The sequence below is a fragment of the Chiloscyllium plagiosum genome, unplaced genomic scaffold (genome assembly GCF_037043375.1).
Source record: "Chiloscyllium plagiosum isolate Xiang-an unplaced genomic scaffold, Cpla_swu_hap1 HiC_scaffold_33, whole genome shotgun sequence".
NCBI classification, from domain to species: domain Eukaryota; kingdom Metazoa; phylum Chordata; class Chondrichthyes; order Orectolobiformes; family Hemiscylliidae; genus Chiloscyllium; species Chiloscyllium plagiosum.
The window spans coordinates 3568158-3589636 of NW_028270171.1; the positions used below are offsets into that span (position 1 = coordinate 3568158).

The 21479-nt window shown below is 48.7% G+C and overlaps 1 protein-coding gene and 1 long non-coding RNA gene across 2 annotated transcripts; both read left to right on the plus strand.

Annotated features, from left to right (window-relative positions):
* The first annotated feature begins 2607 nt into the window (after window positions 1-2607).
* LOC148141184 (uncharacterized) lies at window positions 2608-13601 on the plus strand. The gene is made up of 2 exons (XR_015752554.1): window positions 2608-2869; window positions 13309-13601. It is a non-coding gene; the product is annotated as an uncharacterized LOC148141184 (long non-coding RNA).
* Window positions 11368-13601, plus strand: LOC148141185 (neuropeptide B-like). The gene is made up of 2 exons (XM_087978216.1): window positions 11368-11640; window positions 12511-13601. Exons 1-2 carry the CDS (start codon window positions 11368-11370, stop codon window positions 12637-12639), a joined length of 402 nt encoding a protein of 133 aa, XP_087834342.1. The 3' UTR covers window positions 12640-13601.
* Window positions 13602-21479: the final 7878 nt, after the last annotated feature.

Genomic DNA, 21479 nt, shown 5'->3' on the forward strand with positions numbered 1-21479 from the left:
GTGTTTTCTCTATGATTAAATCTCCCACAGCTGCTTCCTCCAGGCCTGTGCTGGGGAACTAGTGGGACACACTGATGCCTCTGTGACTGAGCTTGTGTATCGTGGGCTTTAAATTTGACCCTCGACCCCAGATGAATTTTCATAAACCAATGAATAGGAAAATACAGAATGTTCTGAACTGGAGTAGGGGAAGTATGTGTTTAAAATCCTATAAAGTAAGTTGGAAACAAATATAGGGACGAATAATCAGATCTGGTGGATAGGGAGTTGTAGATGCATCGACAGATATGTTGAAAGTTAGAGATGGGTGTGGGCTCGCAACTCAACTCAACTCTATGGGGAGATCTTTTTATTCTCTTACTCTCCTGCTGTTAGACATTCCTCTGTTAATTTATCCTCATTCTTGTCCAAGTAACCCCTGCACCAACCCACCTCCCAAAAGGGAATGAGATGAGGTAACCGTGTTCCATCTCATGGATTTCTGATCTCCCACTTGCTCCGATTACAGTGTGCGGAAACTTTGTAAATCTGATGCCAGCCCTTTTTGGAACGTGTTCTGGAAGGAGTTCATTCTGACAGGTTTTGAAGCTGTTGAGGGAGGGATTGAGTCTGTGTACAATAAAAATGACAAAATATTGTGTTTTGAGGATTTTGTTTTCCAACCATGTAATTCCAGTGGGCAGTCCAATATAAAGGACACTCCCTTTGTTTGTAACTCAGCACTGCCTCTTTCTACTCAACAAAGCAGGTATGGAAGGGGGGTGGGATCTGACTCCGATGCTGCAATACTTTCCACAACTGAATAGCTGGCTGATGCTCCCTGGCATGTGGTCAGCTCAATGACGTCAATAAGATCTGGGACTCCTGAGAGTCGGAGCAAGAATCTACAAGGTATAAGTCAGGAGTGTGATGGAATACTCCCCACTTACCTGGACGGGTGCAGTCCTAAAAACACTCCAGAGACTTAACACCCCATCCACCATCTTCAGCATCTACTCCCTGCATCAGCAACACTCAGTGGGAGACTGTGTACCATCTACAAGGTGAACTGCAGCTATTCACCAAACGATTAGACAGCAGCGAGGTGATGGACTGGGGTATTATTTCCAGCTACTGTTCTGGGGACTCTGGATTGAATCCTGCCGTGGCAGATGGTGGAACTTAGTAAAATATCTTGAATTAAGAGTCTCATGACGACAAATCCATTGCTGGTTGTTAGGGGAAAAGATCCCATCTGCTTCACTAATGTCCATCCTCACTTGGTCTGGTCTACATGTGACTCCACACACACACACACACACACCAATGTGGTTGATTCTTAACTGCTCTCTAGGCAATTAGGGTTCGGTAATAAATGCTGGCTTAGCCAGTGACACCCTCATCCCATGAATGGAATTTTTATTTTAAAAAACAGCACCTTCCAAACCCACAAGGGCAGCAGATACATGGGAACACCACCCCCCAAGTTCCCATCCAAGCCAGTCAACATCCTGACTTGGAAATAGACTGCTGTTCTTTCAGTGTCACTGGGTCAAAATCCTGGAATTCCCTCCCTAATGGCATTGTGGGTCTACCTACAGCAGGTGGACTACAGTGGTTCAAGAAGGCAACTCCTGATCATCGTCTCAAGGGGCAACTAGGGATGGGCAATAAATACTGGCCTAGCGATCTCCCCTAAAGAGCAATTGTTCTTTGGCTTAGAGTAAGGAGCTAACATGAAATTGCCAGGTTGTTCCTGGCCACCATTTGGATCAATAGGAACAATTTATTCTTTTAATTTGGTACAGGTGGATAACTGCAAAAAAAAAGTTAATGTCACAATGAGCAGCAAGTTCATTTTGTCTAACATGTTTCTGATGAAATTAGATTCTGGTTCTCATCCTATGATAAAATTCTGTTTCCATGTTGACCAATTCAGCTGTTGTGCAGGGGTAGTGTACCTAAATAACATTTCTGAAATCATAAAATCCCTACAGTGTGGGAACAGGCCATTGGCCCAACAAATCCTCTGAAGAGTATCCCACCCAAATCACCTCATTTACCCCTGACTAACTTACACATCCCTGAGCACTATGGGTAATTTCCCATGGCCAATCCACCCTGACCTGCACATCTTTGGACTGTGGGAGGAAACCGGAGCACCCAGAGGAAACCCACACAGACACGGGGGGAATATGCAAACTCCATACAGAGTTACCTGAGGCTGGAATTGAACCCAAGTCCCTGCCGTTGTGAGGCAGCAGTGCTAACCACTGTGCCACCCCAGGACCCAGACAGTTAAATACCTTTTGAAAAGTGTAGTCATTTTTAAGGAATGCACAGCAAGCTCCCACAAGCAGAAATGAGAAATATTTGCCAGGGAACCCCCCAATAGTTTCCCCTGTCCCACGGCTTCCTTCACTCCCTCCTGATAAACCAGGCATTGGTTTGATGTTCCACCTGCTGTCAGTGCAGCCCTGGGAGTGTCAATGAGGTAATGGGACCCGGACTGGGCCAGAGGGCTGTCCGCTGGCATCTCAGCACGTGGTTTGTAGGTGAGTGAGGACGTTACGTCTGTAATGACCCTTCAGGAGGAGCAGTGGTTCTGTACAGACCCTGTACAGACAGCCAAGGATGTTGCTTTGATAGTTAGGACTGTAAAGGTGTGTCTGTTTTTCAGAAATAAAGAATGTTGTCAAAGGTTTTTGAATTATGTTGGAGTGGGGGATTGCAACGTAACCGATTTGTACAGAGTGTGATCCCACAAACAGCAGCACCCGACTCTGAGGGTGGACAGGTCCAGGACCATCAGGAGAACCCATGACACCTATGGAGTCACTGAACATTTCAGGTCCGGCCAAACAGCCTGACCGGAGCACTATTGAACCAGGTGAGTGCTGCAAGACATCCCTTACTCTCTGGGTTTCTGTTTAACTGTTGCTGGACATCACCGTGGCCACTTTGTGTGGGTCGCTGGTGTTTTTGACACTGACACTAGTTTCAGTCAAAAACAAAGACTTCCTTACACAGTCTGGGCAACTGTAATCCACAGCTGGTACACTTACCACTGCTTAACTCCCAGAGAGATCTGGGCTGACTCAGCCAGCATTTATTGCCCACCCGGAACTATCCTTAAGGAAGTTGTGGATAAGAAGAACGTTAGAAATAGGAGCAGGAGTAGGCCATTCAGCCCTTCAGGCCTGTGCTACTATCTAACAAGGTCAGACTGTCCTGCTCCAGGCCTCAACTCCTCTCATACCTTATAGTCCTCAATTCCCTTCAAACATCTATCTCCCTCTTTAAATGGTTCTGGTGATCTAGCCTCCAGAATCTTGCAGGATCGACAATTCCACACATTCATCCCCCCTCTGAAAGAAGGAATTCCTCTGTATCCCGGTTTAAAAGGAGTGTCCCCTTATTCTGCAACTCTGTCCCTGACTTTGAGATTCCCCCCCTCCTTCTCAACATCAACCCTACCAAGCCCCCTCAGAATCTTGTTTCAATAAGATCACCCCTCCCCCTCCTAAACCCCAATGAATACAGGCCGGACTTGTTTAACCATTCTCCATCCCTGCCCGGTGGATCTCTTCTGAACTGTCTCCAATGTCAATATGTCCCTAAATACTGGGATCAGAACTGTCTGCAGTACTGTAGGCATAGCCTCCCAATACCCTGTGCAGTGATAACCAGACTTCCCTGTGTATAATCTTCAACCTCCTAGCAATGAAGGCCAAAACTCTATCTGCATTTTAAAGTATTTGCCACACCTGCATGACAATGTTTTGTGTTTCATGTGGAACCCCTCCTTCCGTCCCCCAGACCTTCTGTGTTCACTGTTTATTTGAAATCTCTCTCCATTTAACGGTCTGCCTTTTGATTCTTCTCATCAAAGTGCATAACCTCACACTTTCCGACCTTAAACCCCACCTGCCACTCTCTCTTTCAGCTGATCTATATCCCCTTGTAGATTCCTTACGGCTTCATTCACAACGTGCCCCTGTATGATGAAGGTTTTGATTAATCTCCTTGAACAGTAACTAGACATTTCAGACAGCAGTTAAAAAGCTAACACATCGCTGCGGGTCTGGAGACACATGTAGGTCAGACCAGGTAAGGATGGCAGATTTCCTTCCCTAAAGGGCCTTAGTGAACCAGATGGGTTTAAACAATACTCGAGTGGAATTAGAACTAGATTTTATTATCGTATGTACTCAAGTACAGAGGTATATCAGTACAGTGAAATTATAAGAGTTTGGTTAGGCTGCACTTTAGAGTATTGCGTTCAATTCTGGTCGCCACATTATAGGAAGGATGTGGAGGTTTTGGAGAGGGTGCAGAAGAACAGTTTCCTCATTTCCCCTTCCTCCACCTCACCCTCGTTCCAAACTTCCAGCTCAGCACTGTCCCCTTGACGTATCTGGACTTGTCCTACCTGCCTATCTCCTTTTCCACCTATCCACTCCACCCTCTCCTCCCTGACCTATCAACTTCATCCCCTCCCCCACTCACCCATTGTACTCTATGCTACTTTCTCCCCACCCCCACCCTCCTCTAGCTTATCTCTCCACACTTCAGGCTCACTGCCTTTATTCCTGATGAAGGGCTTTTGCCCGAAACGTCGATTTCGAAGCTCCTTGGATGCTGCCTGTACTGCTGTGCTCTTCCAGCACCACTAATCCAGAATCTGGTTTCCCAGGATGCTGCCTGGATTAGAGGGTATGAGCTATAAGGAGAAGCTAGAAAAACTCGGGTTGTTCTCTCTGGAGCGGTGGAGGCTGAGGACAGACTTGTTTATAAAGTAATGAGATGCATGGATAGAGCTGGTGGCCAGAATCTTTCTTTCCCAGAGTTGAAATGTCTAAAACTAGGGGACATGCATTTAAGGTGAGAGGGAGAAAGTTCAAAGGAGATGTGAAGGACAAGTTTTTTTACACAGAGAGAGGTAGAAGTCTGGCACCCAGTGCCAGGGATGGGTGGTGGAGGCAGGTTTCGATAGGGGTATTTCAGGGACTTTTAGATAAGCACATGAATATGAAAGAAATGGAAGGATATGGACCAAGGGCAGACAGAAGGGATGAGTTTATTTTGGCATCATGTTTGGCACAACATGGTGGTCTGAAGGGCCTGTTCCTGTGCTGAACTGTTCCATGTTCCATGTTACCATTCCTGGTGTCATCTAAGGTACAAAGCTATTGAGCAATGAAATCTTACGTGAGGACTGCAGATGCTGGAGATCAGAGCTTAAAAATGTGTTGCTGGAAAAGCGCATAAGCCCTTCTTCAGGAATTCCCCCCCACCCCCCCCCCCCCCCCACACACACCTTTTATCTCAGCCCGCTTGGCACACCAGCCTCATTCCTGAAGAAGGGCTTATGCCCGAAACATTGATTCTCCTGCTCCTCGGATGCTGCCTGGTCTGCTGCGCTTTTCCAGCAACACACTTTTCAGCATCTGTCTAGGAGCAGATTACTGCAGCTGCTGGAATCTGTACTGAAAACAATAAATGCTGGGGATCACAGTGGGTCAGGCAGCGTCTGTGGAGAGACAGCTAGCTACCCAATGCAGATGCTCTCTCTCTCCATGGATGCTCTCTGACCCCACTGTGATCCTCAGCATTTATTGTTTTCATCATCTGTGAAGAGATGTTAATGGAGTTAGTGTTTGAAGTTCAATGATTCTTCAGAACTCTTCTGCAGTTCATTAACTCTGTTTCTCTCTCCACAGATGCTTCCAGACCTGCTGAGTTTCTGTTTTTATTGCAGATTTCCAGCCTCCATCGTATTTTGTTTTGGTTTCAGTGCTGATATCAGCACTGAGGTCACTTGAGCAGTAGCAGTATCTGTTCCTCATTTTTTATTTACAGACTAGATTTTTTATTTACAGTCTCAGGCCAGATTGCATTGTGGCAGCTGTGTGCGTGCAGTTCCGTATATTTACCCAGAACATGAACTTGTGATATGGGCAGAAAGTTATTGAGAATAGGATCATGTGACTGATGGGATTCTTGTTGATCTGAAGTTATTGCCTGTTTCCAAATGAAGTAGATTAGTTAGTTATTTAGTTAGTTAGTCAACTGCTATCTTCACAGTTTCCTAACCTACACACCTGCTCACACTGTAAATCCCTTGTTTAAACATTAGAACAACGATCTCAGCAAAGAGAGAGAAACATTTTTTCATGGAGATATGGGATTGCTGACTGGTCCAGCAGTTATTGCCCTGTCCCTAGTTGCCCCTTGAGAAGGTGGGGGTGAGCTGCCTTCTTGACCCGCTGCAGTCCATGTGCTGTAGGTAGACCCACAATGCCCTTGGGGGGAAATTCCAGGATTTTGACCCAATGACTGTGAAGGAACGGTGATATATTTCCAAGTCAGGATGGTGAGTGGCTCGGAGGGGAACTTGCAAAGGGTGGTGTTCCCATGTATCTGCTGCCCTTGTCCTTCGAGATGGAAGTGGTCATGGGTTTGGAAGGTGTTGTTTGTGCTTAGTGAATGTCTTGAGGATGGTACACACTGCTGCTAGGTATACTCAAGGATTGCAGATGCTGGAAACCAGAGTCTAGATTAGAGTGGTGCTGGAAAAGCACAGCAGGTCAGGCAGCATCCGAGGAGCAGGAAAATCGACGTTTCGGGCAAAAGCCCTTCATCAGGAATAGAGGCAGGGTGTCTGCAGAGTGGAGAGATAAATGAGAGGAGGGTGGGGGTGGGGAGTACAATAGAGTACAATAGGTGAGTGGGGGAGGGGATGGAGGTGATAGGTCAGATAGGAGGGTGGAGTGGATAGGTGGAAAGGAAGATAAACAGGTAGGACAAGTCATGGGGACCGTGCTGAGCTGGAAGGTTAGAACTGCAGTGAGGTGGGGGAAGGGGAAATGAGGAAACTGGTGAAACCCACATTGATGCCCTGGGGTTGAAGTGTTCCAAGGCGGAAGATGAGGCGTGTTTCCTCCAGGCATCGGGTGGTGAGGGAGCAGCGGTGAAGGAGGCCCAGGATCTCCATGTCCTCGGCAGAGTGGGAGGGACAGTTGAAATGTTGGGCTACGGGGCAGTGTGGTTGATTGGTGCGGGTGTCCCGGAGATGTTCCCCAAAGTGCTCTGCTAGGAGGCGCCCAGTCTCCCCAATGTAGAGGAGACCGCATCGGGAGCAACAGATACAATAAATGATATTGGTGGATGTGCAGGTAAATCTTTGATGGTTGTGGAAGGCTCCTTTAGGGCCTTGGATAGAGGTGAAGGAGGAGGTGTGGGCACAGGTTTTACAGTTCCTGCGGTGGCAGGGGAAAGTGCCAGGATGGGAGGGTGGGTTGTAGGGGGGCATGGACCTGACCAGGTAGTCACGGAGGGAATGGTCTTTGTGGAAGGTGGAAAGAGGTGGGGAGGGAAATATATCCCTGGTGGTGGGGTCTGTTTGGAGGTGGCGGAAATGTCGGTGGATGATTTGGTTAATGCGAAGGTTGGTAGGGTGGAAGGTGAGCACCAGGGGCGTTCTGTCCTTGTTACAGTTGGAGGGGTGGGGTCTGAGGGCGGAGGTGCAGGATGTGGACGAGATGCGTTGGAGGGCATCTTTAACCACGTGGGAAGGGAAATTGCGGTCTCTAAAGAAGGAGGCCATCTGGTGTGTTCTGTGGTGGAAGTGGTCCTCCTGGGAGCAGATACGGAGGAGGCAGAGGAATTGGGAATACGGGATGGCATTTTTGCAAGAGGTAGGGTCGGAAGAGGTGTAATCCAGGTAGCTGTGGGAGTCGGTGGGTTTGTAAAAAATGTCAATGTCAAGTCGGTCGTCACTGATGGAGATGGAGAGGTCCAGGAAGGGGAGGGATGTGTCAGAGATAGTCCAGGTAAATTTAAGGTCAGGGTGGAATGTGTTGGTGAAGTTGATGAATTACTCAAACCCCTCACGAGAGCACGAGGTGGCGCCAATGCAGTCATCAATGTAGCGGTGGAAGAGGTGGGGAGTGGTGCTGGTGTAATTACAGAAGATGGACTGTTCTACGTAGCCAACAAAGAAACAGGCATAGCTGCTGCTGCTAATGGTGGATGGGGCGCCAATCAAGCAGGTTAGTTTGGTCTTGGTAATCATTCAAAGCCATTAAAAATGTTGTTAAACAGACACACAGACACACACAAACACTCACACACACAGACAGACACACACACACATACTCACTCACACTCACTCACTCACACACACTCACACACACAGTCACACAAACACTCACACAGACACACACACATTGTTCTCTTCGTGAAGTATAGAGCTGTTTTGGGTGTAGGGATATGGATCTGGTGTTGGGATGTGCATCCGATGGTGGGATGTGGATCTGATGTTGGGATGTGGATCTGGCATTGGGACATGGATCCGGTATTGGGATATGGATCTGGTGTTTGGACATGGATCAGGTGTCGGGACATGGATCCTTTGTTGGTAAGTGGATCGGTGTTGGGACATGGATCTGGTGTTGGGATGTGGATCTGGTGTTGAGACTTGGCTCTGGTGTTGGGGAATGGTTCTGGTGTTGGGATGTGGATCCGGAGTTGTGATGTGGATCAGGTGTTGGTACGTGGATCCGGTGTTGGGATGTGGATCCAGTGTTGGGACATGGATCCGGTGTTGGGATGTGGATCCGGTGTTGGGACATGGATCCGGTGTTGGGATGTGGATCCGGAGTTGGGATGTGGATCCGGAGTTGGGACATGGATCCGGTGTTGGGATGTGGACCCGGTGTTGGGACATGGATCCGGTGTTGGGATGTGGATCCGGAGTTGGGATGTGGATCAGGTGTTGGGACATGGATCCGGTGTTGGGATGTGGACCCGGCGTTGGGATGTGGACCCGGCGTTGGGACATGAATCCGGTGTTGGGATGTGGACCCGGTGTTGGGATGTGGACCCGGCGTTGGGATGTGGATCCGGCGTTGGGATGTGGACCCGGCGTTGGGACATGGATCCGGTGTTGGGATGTGGATCTGGAGTTGGGATGTGGACCCGGCGTTGGCATATGGATCCAGTGTTGGGATGTGGACCCGGAGTTGGGATGTGGATCTGGTGTTGGGATGTGGACCCGGCGTTGGGACATGGATCTGGTGTTGGGACATGGATCCGGTGTTGGGACATGGATCCGGTGTTGGGATGTGGACCCGGCGTTGGGATGTGGACCCGGTGTTGGGATGTGGATCCAGTGTTGGGACATGGATCTGGTGTGAAGATGTGGATCCGGCGTTGGGATGTGGACCCGGCGTTGGGATGTGGATCGGTGTTGGGACATGGATCCAGTGTTGGGACATGGATCTGGTGTTGGGATGTGGATCCGGAGTTGGGATGTGGATCCGGCATTGGGATGTGGATCCAGTGTTGGGACATGGATCCGGTGTTGGGATGTGGATCCGGTGTTGGGACAAGGATCTGGTGTTGGGACATGGATCCGGTATTGGGACATAGGTCTGGAGTTGGGACATGGATCCGGTATCGGGACATAGGTCCGGAGTTGGGACATGGATCCGGAGTTGGGACATGGATCCGGAGTTGGGACATGGATCCAATATTGGGACATGGACCCGGCGTTGGAACATGGACCCGGCGTTGGGATGTGGATCCGGCGTTGGTATGTGGATCCGGCGTTGGGATGTGGATCCGGAGTTGGGATTCTGTTGTATTTTCAGGTTTGGGTTGCACACGCACAGCGCGCAGTCTCCTGTACGTCACTCACATAGGTGATCCCAGGAGCAGTTGGTGTTTGGTGGCTAGTTAACCCCAGAAGGCATCACTAATCAACACAACTGTATCCTCAACTGACCCCCAGAGACAGGAGAAGTCCAATGGAATGAATGTGCAGTGATTGATCAACATTCACATCGTCAGAAGGTGGTGTCTGAGTAGTATGACTAGACTATTAATCCAGACACCCAGGTAATGTTTGGGGGGCCTGGCTCAAATCCTGCCATTGCTGATAGTGGACATTGAATTCAATAAAGATCTGGAATTAGTAATCTGGTCACGACCAGGAATCCATTGTCAATTGTTGTAAAATCCCATCTGGTTCATTAATGCTCTTTGGGAGAGAAATCTGCCATCCTTACCTGGTCTCGCCTATATGTGACTCCAGACCCACAGCCACGGGGTTTATTCTTAACTGCCCTCTGGGCAATTAGGGATGGGTAATAAATCCCAGCAACACGTCGGCATGGATGGGTCAGACCAAAGGGTCTGTTTCTGTGCCTTATGACTCTATTTTTGTTCTTTGTTTCATTATGTGAATAACAGAAAACTTTTACAACCATTGAGGTACGGGTGCTATATAAATGCAAGTGTTTTGAATCCTGTTTCCTTTGACAGTGCCAGAGATTCCCTGCTCCTACTCCTGCCCTGCTCAGAGCCCAGTCCCTATCCATAAACACACATCAACATTCCAAATATCATCAGTGACTGAGAAATGGAAGTCCAGAGATTGTGTGTGTGTGTGTGTCTGCGTGTGTGTGTGTGTCTGTCTGCGTGTGTGTGTGTGTGTCTGCATGTGTATGTCTGTCTGTCTGCGTGTGTCTGTGTGTGTGTGTATGTGTGTATGTCTGTGTGTATGTGAGTGAGAGTGTGTGTGTGTGTGTATGTATGTGTGTGTCTGTGTGTGTGCGTATGTGTGAGTGAGAGTGTATGTGTGTGTGTGTGTCTGCATGTGTGTGTCTGCGTGTGTGTGTGTCAGTCTGCGTGTGTGTCTGTCTGCGTGTGTGTGTGTATGTGTTTATGTCTGTGTGTGAGTGAGTGTCTGTCTGTGTGTGTGTGTATGTCTGTGTGTGAGAGTGTGTGTGAGTTTGTGTGTGTGTCTGTGTGTGATTGTGTGTGTCTCTGTGTGTGTGTGTCTGCGTCTGTGTGTCTGAGTGAGAGTGTGTGTGGGTGTGTCTGAGTGAGTGTGTGGGTGTGTGTGTGTCTGAGTGAGAGTGTGTGGGTGTGTGTGTGTGTGTGTCTGCGTGTGTGTCTGTCTGCATGAGTGTGTGTGGGGGTGTGTGTGCATGTGTGTGTGTGAGAGTGTGTGTGTGTGTATCTGTGTGTGATTGTGTGTGTGTCTCTGTGTGTGTGTGTGTCTGAGAGTGTGTGTGGGTGTGTGTGTGTGTCTGTCTGCGTGTGTGTCTGTCTGCGTGAGTGGGTGTGTGTGTGTGTGAGTGAGAGTGTGTCTGTCTGCGTGTGTGTGTGTGCGTGTGAGTGTGTGTGTGTGAGTGTGAGTGTGTGTGTGTGTGAGTGTCTCTGTCTCTCTCTCTCTCGAGCTGGAGGTGCTGCTTATAGTCTGCTGCAGATTCCTGAACTGCAAATACAGCAGCGGGCATGTGGGACAGAGGTGGGGGATAGAAGGAGCTGCTGTGTGTCAGAGTGTGAGAGACACATCTGGCCTGGTGTGGCTGGAGGATGGCTCCTCTCACAGTGACCGTCATCGTTGGGCTGGTGGTGGGTTGTTGTCTCCTGTCCAGCTCTCCAGCCTGTGGCTGGTACAGGCAAACATCGAAACCCCATCATTACTCAGTCGGCAGAGCCTCCGGGTTACTGCAGGGCATCTGGAGCTCTGAGTATACCCGACGGGGTGGGGTCAAAGAGGGCACCACCCGTGACCTGGCAAGGCGTGGGGATTCCTTGGCACAGGATTGGCAGCACCAAGCGCTGGGCGATTGGAAGACGGTGATGGTGAGATTTCCCTCTCTTGGCTGATCAGGCGGGGTTAGTACTGAGTGGGTCCTGGCAGCAGCTTTACCAGCTGCTTGAGTTTCGGTGGCAGTGAGACCTCTGGACGGTAAAATTCTCTGTCAGCGACCTGACCAAGGACAGTATTCCGGGCTCAGAACAGGAAAACATCAGTATCAGCCAGTCCCCACTGCAATGGGAGTGGGTTTCTGCATCTGCGCACAGTGTGTCTGTGTGTGGAGCTGTCTGGGTACATATAGTCAGTACCATATGGGTGGCTCAGTGGTTAATACTGCTGCCTCACAGTGCAAGGACCCAGGTTCAATCCCAGCCTCGGGTGACTGTGTGGAGTTTGCACATTTTCCCCGTGTCTTTTTGGGTTTCCTCTGGGTGCTCTGGTTGCCTCCTACAGTCCAAAGATGTGCAGCCCAGGGTGGATTGGCCATGGGAAATTGCTCATAGTGTCCAGGGATATGCAGGCTAAGTGGGTTAACTATGGGAAATGCAGGATTACAGGGATAGGGTAGGGCGGTGTGTCTGAGCGGGAGGCTCTTGAGGGAGAGTGCTGACTCAATGGGCCAAATGGCCTGTTTCCACACTCCAGGGGATTCTATGTGTAAGAGATTACAGGTGTCTGCACAGGAGTGGATGTGTACAAGTTCCTCTGTGAAGTAGTCGTTTGTGCTTCCCCACATGGTCGAATAGCCTTGAATCTTATGCTGGCTCTTGGAGGCTAAGAGCCTCAGCAGCGTAATCAAGAGGGTGAAAGGGAGGAGGCAGGGGTGCATCGACTGGGGAGTTATTACTCAGCGCTGGCTCGTGTTGAGAAGATGCGGGGAGTTATTGTTTCTCTAAGAGGACGTTCTGTTGCAGATGTGTGCGATGGAGATCACTGCCCAGTTGAAGAGCTGTGCAGCTCTGACAGAAGACCCAGCAATGCTCATCTGTATCGCTGATGTCCAAGTGGCCTTTGGTCAAACCTGTGAGCCCCTGGGGAACTGAGCAGGAAGGGACAGGATTGGAAAAGGTCAGGAAAGACAGCAGAGGAAGATCAGAAATGAAGAGTGTGCAGATGACCAACCTGTGAACAACGTCTGTTACTGCCGTCTCAAACCCCGACACTCAGTGTACTTGTCTGACTTGTGATTCATAACTTAATCGTGACGCCTCATTGTGGAGTTTCAGCTGCTTTGGAGAGGGAATCTTAAATATTCAGACCTGAGGAGTTTTCTGGATTAGTTAAGGGGAACTCAGAGAAACACACAGATATCCTGACAGGGGTGAGGGGCAGTGGGATGGGGGTGAGAAACAGAATGAACAGCAGCATGGATTTGATGGGCTGAATGGTCTCTCTCTGTGCCATGTCCTCAGTGATATTGACTTGGGAGACATGTGCTGCAATTCATTTGGGTAGAGGAGATATTCCTCAAAAAAAACACAGGACATTAAAGATTAAAATTCCTAATGTTTGTGACAACCCTTCCCCGAGCAGCCGATGAGATTTAAACATCTTCCAGGCCGGGAAGAGAGCAGTCAGCTCAGATTCCCCTCAGGAACCCCACACTGTTGGTAAAATCCAGCAGCATGTAAGGAGTCCATTCGCCCATTTAGTGTGTGCTAGCTCCTTGAAAGCACTCTCTATTCACCTCACATCACCTGCTCTTCCCACAGAAGACCTACAAACCTGGACAGTTCCAACTGAGTCTGCAGCCACTGTCCTTTCGGGGAGTGTGCCCCAGATTACAGCAGCCCGTGGTGTTTGCCATCCCCCATTGGGAGCAGGTGATTATCGCCTGAGTTGGAGACAAGGAGGTGAGAGCAGCTGAAGATTCCCCCAGTGTGTGGTGTGCCGTGTTGTTTCGTGTGCTGGAGTGTAATTCTGTACATATTTTAAAAAAGGCTCAAGCGAATTTCCTTCCTCAGCAAAGTGACAATCGATAATAAAATTTGTTGACATTTCCCTGTCCTGGTTCATTACGAAAACTCCTTTACCTGCTCTCCATTACTGCAAACATGTTAGTATTGAAGGGCCAGGGAGACCAGGCGTGAGGTAGATTCAAACTAAGACAATCATCTAAGTGCAAGACTGTGACAAAAACAGACAACATAGATGGACCAGAAATGGTCATGACACACGATGCTGATCATATTAACACCACAGGTGGAAAAATGGCACTGCAGATTTCTTCTGGCAGATGTTCCTACTCATTATCCAACTAGCTTCCAATCCTCGATATACAGACACCTGCTCCAACACCATGCTAATATTACACTGTAATCCTGCTGAGGAGGATTTGGCTACACCTATAGGATCAGTCTAACTTTAATAGGAGAAATTCCCAACCACAGTTTGGAGTCCAGAATACAGGCAGACATTCAGCACAAGGGAGTGTCACAGCACCGCACTGTCAGAGGGTCAGTGCTGAGGGAGCATTGCATTGTTGGAGGGTCGGTGCTGAGGGAGTGCCTCACTGTCGGAGGGTCAGTACTGTGGGAGTGCAGCACTGTCGGAGGATCAGTGCTGAGGGAGTGCCACACTGTCGGAGGGTCAGTGCTGAGGGAATGCTGCAATGTCGGAGAGTCAGTGCTGAGGGAGTGGGCACTGTTGGAGGGTCAGTGCTGAGGGAGTGCCTCACTGTCGGAGGGTCAGTGCTGAGGGAGTGCCGCACTGTCGGAGGGTCAGTGCTGAGGGAGTGCCGCACTGTCGGAGGGTCAGTGCTGAGGGAGTGCCACACTGTCGGAGAGTCAGTGCTGAGGTAGTGCCTCACTGTCGGAGGGTCAGTACTGTGGGAGTGCCGCATTGTCAGAGGGTCAGTGCTGAGGGAGTGCTGCACTGTCGGAGGGTCAGTGCTGAAGGAGTGCCGCACAGTCGGAGGGTCAGTATTGAGGGAGGGCCGCACTGTCGGAGGGTCAGTATTGAGGGAGAGCCGCACTGTCGGAGGGTCAGTATTGAGGGAGGGCCGCACTGTCGGAGGATCATGTCCTGTGTAACTGTGTTGAAAGAAACAAAAGCTCAGATCCTGAACAGCAAACACAAATAAATTGGTCAATCGTCTCATTTTCTGATACTGCCTTTTTTTGTTTTATGAAAATTTGTCTGGCATTGCTTAGGGCCTCTTGGTAGTGTCCCAACCTCTGGACCAGGAGGCCTGCCATCGAATCCCACCTGCAGCAGGCCTCTGTAATAACATCGCTGTGCAGATTGATTGGAAAATACCTGCACTTCAGAAATGCTTTGAGATGTCCTGACGATGTGAAAGGCTATATATCAATGCAAATTCTTTCTCATGTTGTAAAGGTAAGTCTCCAGAGAAAAGAATCCAATCCCAGTCCTTCAATGGTTAAACTGACACTGTTAATATTTGTACTTTTGAGCTGATGTCATTTATTGCAATACTTTTCCTCATTAACATATTAAATGTTTTGGGATGAATTCAGGCAGAGCAGAGACTAACAGGAGCAACTGAGTGAGAACAAGATATTTGAGAGAAGCCACAGGAGGTGAACAGTGGGAAACTGAGGAGCGAGCAAGATGTTTAGTCATGGGTGATACACAGGCGTGGGGTTTATCAAAACAAATAAACAATATCCAAGAGAAGTCAAGTTTGTGACTCTGAGCTGGAGTGAAGCTTTGGAAAATCAGAATTAGAGCCAGAGAGATGTACAGCAGCGCCTTCGGTCTAACCCGTCCATGCCGACCAGATATCCCAACCCAATCTAGTCCCTTTTGCCAGTATTTGGCCGATATCCCTCTAAACCCTTCCTATTCCTATAGGCAAAAGTGAGGACCACAGACGCTGGAGATCAGAGTCAAGAGTGTAGTGCTGGAAAAGCACAACCGGTCAGGCAGCATCCGAGGAGCAGGAGAATCGATGTTTCAGGTAAAAGCCCTTCATCAGGAATGGAGGCAGGGAGCCTTCAGGGTGGAGTCCCCTTCCTATTCATATCCCCATCCAGATGCCTTTTAAATGCTGTAATAGTACCAGCCTCCACCACTTCCTCTGGCAGCTCATTCCATACATGCACCACCCTCTGTGTGACAAAGTTGCCCCTTAGGTCTCTTTTATATCTTTCCCTTCTCACCCTAATCCTATACTCTCTAGTTCTGGACTCCCCCACCCCAGGGAAAATACTCTGCCTATTTACCCTATCCATGCCCCTCATAATTTTGTAATCCTCTATAAGGTCATCCCTCAGCCTCCGATGCACCAGGGAAAACAGTCCCAGCCTGTTCAGCCTCTCCCTAGAGCTCCAGTCCTCCAGCCCTGGCAACATCCTTTGTAAATGTTCCCATGTGCAATGCTGGGGGGTTTGGAGGAGGCAGGTTCAACTGAGGCATCAGGAGGGGCATTGGAGGTTATTTAAATATAAACAATAAGCAAGATTACAGAGAAAAAGCCAGAGATTGGAACAAAGTCAAAATACACCAAAAGCCAGTCCAGAAACAATGGGCTGAATGACAGCTTTGAGCAGTGTCACAGAATTCCCTGATTCTGTGGAAACAACCTTTCCTTTTCAATCAAAATTAATGCCCTTCCCTTTGCAGAAAGTCTTCCAAAAGCCAGAGAAACACCAAGAATTATCGCTCCATCTCTTGGAATAAGCCACTTCAATGATCCCAGGGTAAAATCAGAAGTCACATGACACCAGGTTAGCGTCCAATAGGTTTATTTAAAATCACAAGCTTTCGAAGCGCTGCCCCAGGTGAAGTCACTGAAGTTCTCCTGATGGAGGGACAGCGCTCCGAAAGTTTGTGATTTCAATTAAGTCCCCAATGTGTTGGACTCTAACCTAGTGTTGTGATTTTGTCCAGTCCAGTCCAGCACCAGCTCCTCTCCACCGTGGCTCCAGGAGAAACATCAAGGGGAGCTTTGAAAATACAGTTGGCCGTTACCTGGATTTGTTTTTTTGCTGAGATTCTGGCCAGTTAGGAAGCTGAAACACAAGGAACAGTCAGACACAAACTTCTTGCATTGACAGGGAGCGAGAGGGAAACAGGAATTTCTGGAAAATTGGCTTCAGTGAAGTCCCGAGTGTAGGTAGGTCAGGGTCAAAGCAGAAAGAAAAGGTCATCGTCATTGGTTTGCAAATGGATCACCACAGGAGCTGTTATACCCTGTCTCAGGTCAGAGGGAATGGATCACCACGGGAGCTGTTATACCCTGTCTCAGGTCAGAGGGACACAAAACATTTCATGGGAAACTGTCCCTGGGTTCCTGAACCTGCAATCCACCTTCACACCACCCAGGGATCTTGCTGTGTACAAAATGGCTGCTTGATTTGGTTACTTTAGGAAGGTACTGCACTTCCTCGATGGTGATTGTGTTCTCCATCGGATTTTTGTCAATTCTCTTGTCCACTTTGTTGAGATTGACCAACATCTGGCCTCCCTCAGCCTGAATTCCTGCAGGCTGACGGGTTCCATTCTGTTCCAGTCACTTCCAAACAACCCCTTCCCCCTCCCCCAGTGGCTCTCTCACATTTATTTCCAATCTCGATGCGTTGGAATGAATTGTTTCATATCCTCCCATCAGTTGTTCAGCTTGTTTATTTGTCATCAAAACTGCAGAGATGATTAAAACTGAACCACCTCACAGCAACCAAACATTGCTGCTGTGTTCCGCTCCATCTCTGATGATCAAGTCTTAACCCTCCAAATGCGGAGATAGAAAGAGAGAGATATAGATACAGACATACATAGAGATAAATATAGGCGGAGGCAGATTGTGACAGAGAGATACAAAATGATAGAGATAAGATAGATATAGAGAGATGGAGAGAGATATAGGTTAGAGAGATAGGTATATAGAGAGAGATAGATGGAGCGATAGACAGACAGAGAGACGTGTAGAAAGAAAGAGAGGGTGAGAGGTTTCTGATCACCTGAACCCATATTCTGGAAGGTGGTGTGGGGAGAGCGTGAGGATCCAACTTGAAATATCCACCAGCGCTAAAAGAAAGGGATGATGGGAATTGAAGAGGAGTGAGGCAGAGAGTGCTGAGTGGGGATCATCACAGAGAGGTTCAGGGCTACAGGCAGCCATTCAATATGGCTGTTAGCTCCCTCCATTGGAGAGACTTTTAATTACACTTGGCTTACTGCTGTCTCCAAATAAAACTATGTCTTATATTTAGAAAGCGCCTTTTAAACAAAGAAACACCCATAAGACCACAAAAGACAGGAGTAGAATTAGGCTATTCAGCCCATCCAGTCTGGTCCACTGTTCAATCATGTCTGATATGTTTGTCAGCCTCATTCACCACCCTTCTCCCTGTAACCTTCTCTCCCCGTACAAATCAGGAACCTATCTACCTCAGTCTTAGACACACTCAATGACCTGGCTTCCCCAGCCCTCTCTGACAATGAGTTCCACAGATTCCCCACCCTGTAGCTGAAGAAACGCCTCCTCATCACAGTCCTATAGGATCATCCCTTCACTCTGAGGCTGTGTCCTCGGGTCCTAGTCTCTCCTACTGGTGGGAACATCTTCTCCACGTCCACTCTGTCCAGGCCTCTCAATATTCTGTAAGTTCCAACCAGATCCCCCCCTCATCCTTCTAAACTCCATTGAGTACAGACCCAGAGTCGCCAATCGCTCCTCATATGACAAGCCCTTCATCCATGGGATCGTTGGTTAAATCTCCTTTGCACTTCCTCCAATGCCAGCACATTTTTCTTTAGATATGGGGCCCAAAACTGCTCAGAATATTCCAAATGTAGTCAGACCAGAGCCTTATACAGCCTCAGTAGGACATCTCTGCTCTTGTATTCTAGCCGTCTCGAAGTGAATACTGACATTACATTTGCCTTCCTAGCTGCCAACTGAACCTGCATGATTACCTGAGGAGATTCCTGAACTAGGACTGTCAAGTCCCTTTGTGCTTCAGATTTTCAAAGCCTTTCCCCGTTTAGAAAGTAGCCTATACTTCTATTCTTCCTATCAAACAGCATAACCATAGTTTTTCCACATTGTATTCCATCTGCTACTTCTAGGCCCACTCTCCTGCCTGTTCAAGTCCTTCTGCAGCCTCCCTGCTTCCTCAACACTACCTGTCTCTCCACCTAGCTTTGTGTCATCTGCAAACTTAACAACAATGCCCTTAGTTCCTTCAGGAGAAAGTGAGGTCTGCAGATGCTGGAGATCAAAGTTGAAACTTTATTGCTGGAACAGCACAGCAGGTCAGGCAGCATCCAGGGAACAGGAGATTCGACGTTTCGGGCACAGGCCCTTCTTAGTTCCTTCATCCAGATTGTTAATGCATAATGTGAATAGTTGCAATCCCAACAGAGACCACTATGCAACTCCACTAGTCACCAGCTGCCATCCTGAGAAAGATTCCTTTATTCCCACTCTCTGCCTTCTGCCAGTCAGCCAATCCTCTATCCATGCTGATACCTTGCCCCTAACATCGTGGGCTGTAATCTTATTTAGCAGCCTCCTGTATGGCATCTTATCAAAGGCCTTTTGGAAATCCAAATGGATCACGTCCACTGGCTCTCCTTTGTCTAACTTTCTCATTATCTCCTCAAAGAAGTGTATCAGATTTGTTAGGCATGACTCAGCCCTATGTTACTAAGCACTTCCAAATACTCCGCAATCTCATGCTTAATAATGGACTCAAAAATCTTAGCAACAACCAGCCTATAGTTTCCTGCCTTCTGCCTCCCTCACGTCTTATCCGGGGTGTTGCATTTGCTATTTTCCAGTCCTCCGGGACTCTCCCTAACTCCAGTGTTTCCTGAAAGATCACCACCAATGCCTCTACAATCTCCTCAGCTATCTTTTTCAGAACTCTGGTGTATAGTCCATTGATCCAGGTGATTTACCCATTTTCAGACCTTTCTGCTTCCCCAGCACTTCCTTCGGTATGGCCACCGCACTCACCTCTGCCCCGACTGTCTTGAAGTTCTCGTAAGTTGCTGATGTCTTCCACTGTGAAAACTGATAAAAATACCTATTCAGTTCCTCTGCCATTTCTTTGTTCCCCATTACTACTTCTCCAGCCCTCATTTTCCAATGATCCAATATCCACCCTTGCTCTCTCTTAGCTTTTATATATTTAAAAAAAACTTGCAATCTTCTTTTATATTAATAGCTAGCTCACCCTTGTATTTCATCTTCTCCTTCCTTACTCCTGTTATAGTTAGCCTCTGTTGGTTTTTAAAGGTTTGCCAATCCTCTGGCTTCTCACTGATCTTCACCACATTGTATGCTTTTCCTTTTGCTTTTATACTCTCCCTAACTTCCCGTGTCAGCCACAGTTACTTCATCCTCCCCTGAGTATGTTTCATCTTCTTTGGGATGAATTTCTGCTGTGCCTGCCGAATCACCCACAGAAACTCCTGGCATTGATGCTCCCCTGTCTTCCCTGCCAGATTCCCCGTCCTATCACCTCCGACCAGCTCCTCCCTCAACTCTTTGTCGATACCTTCACTCAGTTGTAATACATTTATATCTGATTCCAGCTCCTGCCTCTGAAAATTCAGGGTGAAATCTATCATGTCATGGTCACTGCCCTCTTGTGGTTCCTTCACCTTCAGCTCCCTAATCAAGTCTTCCTCATTGAAAGACTGGAGCGACTGGGCTTGTATACACTTGAGTTTAGAAGGATGAGAGGGGATCTGATTGAGACGTATAAGATTATTAAAGGTTTGGACACTCTGGAGGCAGGAAGCACGTTTCCGCTGATGGGTGAGTCCCGAACCAGAGGACACCGTTTAAAAATAAGGGGGAGGCCACTTAGAACAGAGTTGAGGAGAAAGATCTTCACCCAGAGAGCGGTGGAGATATGGAATACTGTGCCCCAGAAGGCAGTGGAAGCCAGGTCTCTGGATACTTTCAAGAAAAAGATGGATAGAGCTCTTAAAGATAATAGAATCAAAGGTTATGGGGATAAGGCAGGAACAGGATACTGATTGTGGGTGATCAGCCAAGATCATAATGAATGGTGGTGCTGGCTCGAAGGGCCGAATGGCCTACTCCTGCACCTATTGTCTATTACACATCCCTAATATCACATGTGCTGGACTCTTTGTGACTTTACAACAAGTTGTTCCAAATCCCAGCTCAGAGATGTTTCAAGAATTCCTTTCCTTGAGCTTCATTACCAACCTGGTTTTCCTAGGCCACCTGCACAATGCAGGTCTGTAGGGAATGGGGGGGGGATTTCGGGGAGCTCAGGCGGTCTGTAGGGAACTGGGGGGATTTCGGGGAGCTCAGGCGGTCTGTAGGGAACTGGGGGGATTTTGGGGAGCTCAGGCGGTCTGTAGGGAACGGGGAGGGGGGGGGATTTTGGGGAGCTCAGGGGGTCTGTAGGGAACGGGGGGATTTTGGGGAGCTCAGAGGGTCTGTAGGGAACGGGGGGGAGATTTCGAGGAGCTCAGGCGGTCTGTAGGGAACTGGGGGGATTTCGGGGAGCTCAGGCGGTCTGTAGGGAACGGGGGGGATTTCGGGGAGCTCAGGAGGTCTGTAGGGAATGGGAGGGATTTCGGGGAGCTCAGGGGGTCTGTAGGGAACGAGAGGGATTTCGGGGAGCTCAGGGGTCTGTAGGGAACAGGGGATTTCGGGGAGCTCAGGGGGTCTGTAGAGAACGGGGGGGATTTCTGGGAGCTCAGGGGTCTGTAGGGAACAGGGGAGTTCGGGGAGCTCAGGGGGTCTGCAGAGAACGGGGGGGGATTTCGGGGAGCTCAGGGGGTCTGTAGGAACAGGGGGATTTCAGGGAGCTCAGGGGTCTGTAGGGAACAGGGCATTTCGGGAAGCTCAGGGGGTCTGTAGAGAATGGGGGGGGGGATTTCGGGGAGCTCAGGGGGTCTGTAGGAACGGGGGTATTTCAGGGAGCTC

Coding starts and splice junctions, on each gene's coding strand:
- LOC148141185 (XM_087978216.1), top strand. CDS start 11,368: ATGGCTCCTCTCACAGTGACCGTCATCGTTGGGCTGGTGGTGGGTTGT. Junction 11,641..12,510: donor GCGATTGGAAGACGGTGATG/GTGAGATTTCCC, acceptor GTTCTGTTGCAG/ATGTGTGCGATGGAGATCAC.